This window comes from Lates calcarifer, linkage group LG11 (assembly GCF_001640805.2).
Source record: "Lates calcarifer isolate ASB-BC8 linkage group LG11, TLL_Latcal_v3, whole genome shotgun sequence".
Classification (NCBI taxonomy): Eukaryota; Metazoa; Chordata; class Actinopteri; family Centropomidae; genus Lates; species Lates calcarifer.
In genome coordinates, this window is record NC_066843.1 from 22,504,010 (window position 1) to 22,512,599 (window position 8,590).

Consider the following 8,590-nt stretch of genomic DNA (forward strand, 5'->3'; position numbering starts at 1 on the left):
ACTGATATGTCCATATTTGAAATCTGTTTGAATAATATGTGGTATATTTCATTTATTAAGTCTGGGATGAGAATAATGTTGAACTGTAGAAACACTGACTTTGTTTTTCACAACCAACTTCAAGATGGAAAAAAGTAAACAAATGTATTTTTCATTTTACACAGACCTAAAGTGAAACTCAAGTGACATTTAGCTTATTAGTCCTAACCTGTTCAGTAAGTGCTGGGTACATATTTCTGTGGGGGCAACAGGTTCCTATATGATCCATGTGAAACTGAAACACACTCTTGAGCTGTGATAATTCAGACCAAACAGAAATATACATATAACATGTAACTTAACTCCACCGGCTGATCATGATTTTGCTTTGGTTTTTGTTTGGTCTGTTGATTTTTTCTTTTGTAATTTCATGTGAGTGCTCAGCTGAATGTCCCCCTCGGGAGTATTGATCAGTTATTATATTGATAAAATTTTCTCTATAGCATCTAAAGCGTGTGGAGCAGGTGCATTTGCGGCGTGTCCAAATTTACATTTGCTATTTTGATGGCAGTTCCAGGGGCTAGAGGTGGGTACACAGTGACAACAATAAGTCAGTGTGTACAGACCATGCAGGCTTGTGAAAATCAATTATTCCAAATAAACACCTGCAACAAAGTCATAGTCAAGTCAAACGAACTGTAAATGTCATGCTGCTCTGCTGGCTGAGGATTCTGAGGCCGGGTCCAGTAGGTAGGAGCAAGGTGTAGATGTGGAGAGAGAGAAGATGGTGGAAGAACCATCATCAAGAGGAGAGATGAGCTGATCCAGATCATGACACAGGAACTTTGTCCAGCAGGATGACCACCCGTTCCAGCAGGCTGGATGCAACATGGTGGAACCAGGGAGCATCTGGATCATGAACACCTGCACTGAAATGTTGCTGTGGCCCCTTCGATGTGGGGAGGCTCGCTGAAGGAGTTGAACACCTCGTCCCGGCAACACCTCCTCCTCTGAACCCATGATCTCCTCCCTCTACCCAATCCATTATGAGCACACTGACCCCCTGCTGCTCCTAGACCCTGCCATGGTGAGCCCTGTCATGGTGCTCCCCGCCTGTGGACCTGAGGAGGAAGGGGGCAGTTGGTTTGAGATCCTGTTCATTCCAGATGACACAGCTCTTCTGCCAACTGATCTCTCCTCCGTGTGCTGCTACTGCTCTATTTGGGTTCATTAACAGCACATGCAGTTCAGCAACATGCCTCCTAAAGTCCTGTAATGAGTCCAGGACATTGACATATTATAAAACACACAGCATGACACAAAGAATGCTCCAACCCTCTGACCCTAATGTTCCACCTGACTTCTCCACACATCTGAGGCACATTGACAGCAGTCCAAATGTTGACTGTTGGAGTTCATGTTTTGCACTTAGTTGCACATCTATGTGTTTCTTAGTTGCTTAATAAACCCAAAGTTCACCGGATTCCTGTTCAACCTTGTTCTTGGCTGGCTCCAGCTGCTGAAATGCCCTAACAAAGAAATGGGGTGTAATGCATAGGTTCAGCTAGACTCAGCCTGGTCCTAACTGCAGGCTTAGTCTTAGTTAAGACCAGTCTTTAGAATGGACTTTAGGTCAGCTGTGCCGACCAAACTTAAGCCTAGTCTTAACTATGCCTGATCCTGGTCATGCGTGTTCATATGAATGCCCACATCACTGTTGCTACTTTGTAGCCAACAATAATGATTTCTCTTTGGTAGTTATTATGAAGGATGAGAGGAAATCTGTTTTGAAATGTTCAGTTTGCATTAAAAAGTGTTATTACTAGCTGCAGTGTGTGGGTGACAGAGCTGTGTTGTGGTCCAGTGACAGTTCTTCAGGAGAGAAGACAGCATCCAGTTTACACAGTGAGACTTTTATTTGATGTTTATTATGCAGCTAAATGAAAACTGTGCACAAATAAATGAATAGAAAACCATTCTAGAAACTCTAAGATGATTCTGCCACTGATGTCAGTGTAGTTCTTTACAATGCTAATGGTTAACTCTCTAGATGGGACATCTGATGGAGACAATGGTGGTGAGGGCTGTAGTTTCCATGTTTCCTGCTACTGAGGTCTAACTGCTGAGGAGTCCAGTGCAACAGTAAAACAACTGGAGAACAGAAACACTGCGTTCTAGTTTAGCCACACACTAAAGAGATCAATGTGTTGCCCTTATGTAACAGGATGCTGAGGATGATGTCACACTGGGAAAGTGAAATTACAGGCATGGTCTGACAACAAGCTTACTCAGCATTTGTCTGAGAAACAGGGAAAGAGGGGAGAGAGGGAGAAAATCCTAAACTGCAGCGTTGGCTTCATGAAGAAGTTCAGGTAAAAGGTGTCAGTAGGCTACTTTGGTTTTTTGCTTCTCGTCTACAGTCTTGCCTCCCAAAGGAACAGAGGTGTCAGGAGGGTTGGACGATGAGGTGGATGGAGGATTAGCTAGCCCCTGGACTCCAGAGATCTGCAGGAAGAGAGGCACACAGTTATATGGCCACAGCGAGACACATGTTTCATCACAGATTATTTCTCTTACTTCTTGTTTGTATCAGACAGTGACAAATGTCATGTTGGATCATGAGCTCAAGGATCGCGTTGCCCTTGTGGAGAACTTTTCCAGAATCCTCCCCGAGAAGAGCATCCACCCACCATCACTGCTTCATTGTGAGAAGCTCTAACAGGGGTAACGCACATTAACATCTGCTGCTGGTAACTGAAGCTGTGATTAACATGTAATCTGCAGGTGTAAAGGTAAAGGTGCTCTTAGTGCTACTGTATGTTTTAGCTAAGACTAAATCTTTTTAAAACTGTATGAACAGTTAAAGTTGCTTTTCTTGGAATGTTTCAGAATGTCACCTTGCCATACATTCAAACACAGTGGAAACAAAATACCAGAAGTAAATGAAGGAACAGGCATAAAATGAGTTGCTCCAGTGCATGCTGGGAGGGTTCCCACACCTACCTCATGTACCTACAATCACATGATCAGCACTCAGCTGTTCATATTTCTTTGCAGATCATGGTTTAAAGTCTCAACTCATTTTTACCTTTATTTAAAATGCAAAAGCGGGATAACTTAATCCAGGATTAACAGATGAATCCTCAAACTGCTTTCAAAGAATCAAATTATGAGGATGAGAATTAAGAGGATCATTTTAACCTGAAAACAGCATGTTAGTCTGGTTTAGTTAAACCAGGTCTGATGAACAGGGCCCTGCATGTAATTGGACTGAAAGAGGAAACAGATACAGGGAGGCATTTTGCTTTTTTTGCTGCAGCTGTAGTGACTGAAGGGACTGAGGTTTACCATGGTGCATATCCTATCATTTCCTGTTGATTAAAATGAAGTACATTCACTCTCTGTAGAACAGAATATAATTACTATGCAAAACATACTGTACAGGGTTAGTGTCTGGTATGGATTACTGTGTTCCCCTGACACTGTGTACCTGTACATATATTTACAGAGGTGACAGGGTGCAGACTAACGAGCAGTCTCACGAGTAGCTGGTGTGCTGCTGTCGTCTCCGGGCGCTCCTCATCTTCTCAAAGCGAGCCTCCATTTCCTCCAGGACCTTGGGGGTGTAACGGACCACCAGTTTGACTGAGCTCTGGGCGGCCTTCAGCAACTCCACGGCCTTCTCATGGTGCTCCCCCTCCACGCTCTACATGGACACCAACACACAACAACATGCTGTGAGGGGCCAGTCAGACATCACCCTCCACCACCATCATCAGAACACCACATGAGAGAGTAGCTTTAGGAATAATGGTGTTCATCCCGCCAGAGTTCAGAGGCTTGGAGCAGTGAAGCTGTTCTGGAGGCTCACCTTACTGAGACACTTTATGGTGGATTTTCCTTTTGTTCATCACCTGTCTGTAATTTGGTTATTGCACTGATCTAGGATCAGATAAATTCTGAATGACTGCCTGTGTTGGAATCATATATTGTGATTTGAATCATTTTAGAGAGGGAGAGTGATGACAGTCTCAGGCTATTTCCACAGTGTCGCTTCATCCTGCAGAGATCAGTGCACTCACTCACTTCAAACATTCTAAACAGTCTGAGTATCAAACTTCCTTCCACAGGTGGTTTGGCCAATCTGATTTCAATCAATCCGTTTTTTTTTAGATTCAGATTCAGTCGGATCAGCCCAGGACACATGAACTAAAATTTCTCTCAGTCACACATTCACCAGCTGCTGTATATCTGTCCATGTCAGCGAGCATGAAGGAAAGACTGCACACTGCATGTGTGATCAGGTCTGTGTATGCAGACATGCAGTGAAGTATAAACCACTGTTGGACGTTGGGCTCTGAGTGCAGCTCCTATCAGAGGGTCTTGAGCTTCTTACCACACCGTTGACAGACAGCAGCTGGTCTCCTCTCTTCAGCCCTCCTTGGCGGTCAGCCACGCCTCCAGGGATGACTCTGGAGATGTAGATGGGGGAGTTCTGCTCTTTGCCCCCCATGATGTTAAAGCCCAGACCTTCCTCTGTTTTGGGCAGCTCCACCACCCTTGGGTGGGCGTGGCCCTCGCTGGCTGCAAAGGCTGCCACTGTGGCCTGGTCAGGAAGGAGACTGGGGTTCAGCAAAAATACAACATAAATACACCACAAAAACTGTTATGAAAGGTTTTAAAGGGGACACACTCTGCTCATTTTCCAGCTCTGTACATCTATCCTGGGACTCCACTAGAGCAGCTTTGTATGATTCACAGTCCAAACTCGTCCTGTCATCTCAGACTGCCTGTTCTGCTGTTCTACCCGTTCAGCTCAGCCTCTGGATGAAACAGGCAGGACTAGCTCAGGCCTCCTTAAAGAGCCTTAGTATACAGGTTGTCTTTATTGGTTCAGAATTGCCTCCAGATGAACAGGACTGATTACAGCAAGCAGAACGTATTTCAGTGTACACAGGTCATGTGACTGTTAGTTTAAAGACAAACTCAAACACAGAGGACTGGGGACTGAAACAGAGTCAGACTGGATGTGACCATATGAACTGGTGTGTTTCTGATTAATCAACAGTAGAGCAGCAGCTGCCTCTGGCTACACACTTGTTCTGCTTGTGTGTTCATGTTGTGGTGCTCTGCTGCATTCACACAACACCGTCGCCACTGTGACTGTCTCAGCTGTAAAATGTCTCCTCTGCAGTGGTGACATGCTCTGTACTCATCAACTTGCATGTAATACCTTGGCTGTTGCCTGTGCTCGCACCTCTGGTCCTCCAGCGATGTCCAGAGTGTCGTACAGCTGCTCATATACCTGAGGGACAACAAGCAGGTGAGTGAGGCCAACATATCAGTAGAGTACAGTGATATTACAAACTTCAACCTTAAGTCACTAAATCCTAATGGTGGTGTCATTTTGACTGTCTCAGGATCAGTACTGACATTTTAACAGTCAGAGAAGGAGCTCAGCATTCTGGGAAACACACGTACTTGCTTTCTTTCTGAGAGTGAGTCTCATATGAAGATGTGGTTAGCTTAGGTTAGCATAAACAGGAAACAGGGGGAAACAGGGAGCCTGGCTCTGTCCAAGTATACCTACCAACACCTCTAAGGATCATTCTGTTTATCATTTAGTTAAATTTATTTATAATTAAATAAGAGGCAATAATTTGAATAAATTATTATGTGAAAACAGAGGCTGTGTTAACTTCACTTAAGGAAAGATGACAGAATTAAAGTCACCAGCTAGAACAGACATTGTAAGCAGCCAACAACAGTGTTTGTGTAATTACTCTCACTGCCAGGAGGGGGAGACAGAAGTTCCACACTACAGCCTGAAAGTGTTTCAGCTGATAAACTAACTGTCCAACTGTTAAACTGTATTTGTTGTTTAGTTGACAGGGTTAGTTTTTATTTTCCTCATATCTGTGTTCCCTCTGTGGCCAGTTTGGTTTGGACTGTGGAATAACTGATTTTAGTAGTTTCAGTCTCATGTGGATGGAAGCCTGTGTGTTATTACTACATCTGTCTTCAATAAAGGAAGATTTTCTTGCACAATATTTTGCAGTCAGATCATTAATACATGTATTGTCCTAAAGACTTACATGTAAAATATTTCTGTTGATACAGAATCAGACTGAGTGTGGTTCAGGCCGGGTGTCACTTTATTCTAATATCTATGTAACATTTCATCTGAGTTACAGTGTAATGATTCCTTTACTTGTGTGTTCTCATACGGATGATTATCCTCTGTTCCTGTCTCACTAATGTCCATCACATTAGATCAGTGATACTGAGAGTGTCAGTGGACCAGTAGAAACCAGTCGTTCTGCTCTCTGTTTCCATCACAGTTAGTTTTGTGGTTCGGGTTATTTTAAGACTCCAGTGTTTCTCCTGCTCTGCTCTGTAGGCTGTGAAGTAGCGATTAGGGGACCTGATGTGTTACCTCAGTCCTGATTCAGATCATGTGACGTTACCACAGCCTAAGATTAGTTTTGGTTAGTTGACCTCTTTATGGCCCCAGAGCCTTTGCTTCTTTTCTATCAGATTCTTCACTGCTGTGGAAATAAAAACCTCACTCTGAACATCGGCCTGTGACTCCTGCAGCAGTCTGGCCCCTCACAGTTTCAAACTGCTGCTGAAATCATAGTTTTCACATCCTTAAGAAGACAATGAATTACATCATCCTGAGAAGAGGTAAAAGGTCATGGAGCGGGATTCAAGTACCACCTGCCAATGCATGACTAATGCTCCACACTCAGTGAGTGACCATGGTGACTAAAGACAAGGTGACATCGCATGGATTTAACAGTCTGCTGAACATCCATACCTCTCTGATGGCAGCACAGAACTTGCTCTGCAGGACTCTCTGCAAGGCCTGCAGTTTGGGTGGAGGCAGCTCACCGCTCCGCTGCAGCCGGTCCAGCAGCTCGATCACCCTGCACACATCTGACACACACACACACACACACACACACACAAGACTGATAACAGGTGATGGTTACATAGGGCCCCAGTATGAGACAGGGCCTCATGATTAGGCAGTGGCCACCTCAGTTTGATTGTACTTCAGTGGTTAAAACTAAATACCTGTGCAGGTAGTCAAATTACTTCACGTCACTGACACATAGACAACTAATAACTTCAGCATTCCTGTGGTAAGTCCTTTACAAATGTAACTCTAGTTTTAAAAATGACACGAAGAATGTGAGATGAACAACGTACAAATGAATACTTGAATATTCCAAACTAACCGCTGAACTTTGAAATGTATCTGAAATTATTTTTATTCTCTTCAGTGTGTTTATACTCACCGTGTTCTGCTGTCTCAGCGGAGGTTTAAACTCAGCAAACCACAGAGCTAAATCTCAGCTCTGGTACACTGACCCTGAGGTCAACATGCCACATGAAGGGGTGGGGGGTTAACCTGGTTTATTTCTATTTCAAAGATTAGTCTGGATCCTCTCGACTGCTTCATAAACGTGGCTCAGAAAAGCTGGACTCAGACAAACTCGTTCAGAATGAGTCTAATGAACGAACCAAGGAACATTATCTGATAGCAAACGACTGATCATTTCATTTCACACATCCTGTACATTCATCTCACCTCGTATTAACGCTGCTCCTCCTTTACTCAATGGCTTTACCGCGCTCCTACCGCGCGCGTACCGATATTTACTCGCCTCGCGCAGCACAGTTTGGTATAGTGATGACTCTCAGCCGTTTCAGACCGAGATGATGATGTGGGCCTACACAGTACGATCCTGATCCCGCAGTCCGACGGAGGGCTGGAGCATGGAGGACATGTTTGTCTCTGGCATCTACAGGTAACCAAGGCACGAGCAATGGTCGCGCGACAAGCAGAACCCTTTGAAGCATTTGTAGCAGCAATAACTGCGACACAAACCGAAGTAACTGGTGACTCCGTAACCACCGAACACCGTCACTGTTCTACCGCCGTGCTGAGGAGACCAGCTACCGCCCTCTCACTAAAACCCTCCGCAGGTTCACCACACTCTCCTCCGCCAGCAGCTAATGGAAGCTGAGGCCACTTTCTTACCTCTCTCCAGGCACAGCGGCTCCGTCATGGCCGCCATGTCTGCCTCCTTGGCTGGGTGGAAGTAAGAGGACATCATCTTGAGCTCCTCCGCTGATTGACGCCGCGTATCTGAGCAGAGTCTGGTTCACAGCGATGCGCGCTCCATCTCCTCACGAGGACATGTCGGAGGGCTGGAGGCGGGGGTCGAGATGAGGGACGACCTGACGCAGCAGCTTCAGCGCAGCTCCCGCTCCGCTGCGTGACTGAACAGCCTCAGCATCTTCTACGTAGGTTTAAAGTGAAGTCCTCCTCCTGTGCAGACCGAGCCGGACCTACCTCTACAGAGCTTGGACCAGTTTACCTGCTCAAGTTGGGGTCATCCACACGACTTCTACTTAATTCATCAGAGGTGGCATCTTTAAAGGACCATACTCCGGTTTAACCCTGCTACTGCATATTATGAACTTCACACTGTTCCTTATATACTGCAGTATATTACATTGGTTAGAACATCGGTGTCACTGCTGTATAAAAAACTGTCTATACACTCAATGGCCACATTAGGTACACCCGTTCAACTGC

At 45.0% G+C, this 8,590-nt stretch overlaps 1 protein-coding gene across 3 annotated transcripts; it reads right to left on the bottom strand.

Annotated features, from left to right (window-relative positions):
* Positions 1 to 1,871: 1,871 nt before the first annotated feature.
* On the bottom strand, positions 1,872 to 8,363 carry lin7b (lin-7 homolog B (C. elegans)). Of its 3 annotated transcripts, none has more exons than XM_018698363.2 (6): positions 8,030 to 8,363; positions 6,800 to 6,918; positions 5,213 to 5,284; positions 4,376 to 4,585; positions 3,470 to 3,685; positions 1,872 to 2,484 (listed from the first exon to the last, which is right to left on the bottom strand). In XM_018698363.2, exons 1-5 carry the CDS (start codon positions 8,103 to 8,105, stop codon positions 3,518 to 3,520), a joined length of 645 nt encoding a protein of 214 aa, XP_018553879.1. In that variant the 5' UTR covers positions 8,106 to 8,363; the 3' UTR covers positions 1,872 to 2,484; positions 3,470 to 3,517. The 3 variants fall into 3 exon arrangements, with proteins under 3 accessions (XP_018553879.1, XP_018553878.1, XP_018553877.1); XM_018698362.2 differs by having other exon boundaries at positions 3,510 to 3,685; positions 8,030 to 8,354; XM_018698361.2 differs by having other exon boundaries at positions 3,522 to 3,685; positions 8,030 to 8,327.
* Between the last annotated feature and the right edge of the window lie 227 nt (positions 8,364 to 8,590).

Coding starts and splice junctions, on each gene's coding strand:
- lin7b (XM_018698361.2), bottom strand. CDS start 8,105: ATGATGTCCTCTTACTTCCACCCAGCCAAGGAGGCAGACATGGCGGCC. Junction 5,285..6,799: donor TCTGTGCTGCCATCAGAGAG/GTATGGATGTTC, acceptor GTTGTCCCTCAG/GTATATGAGCAGCTGTACGA. Junction 4,586..5,212: donor GAGCACAGGCAACAGCCAAG/GTATTACATGCA, acceptor CTTCCTGACCAG/GCCACAGTGGCAGCCTTTGC.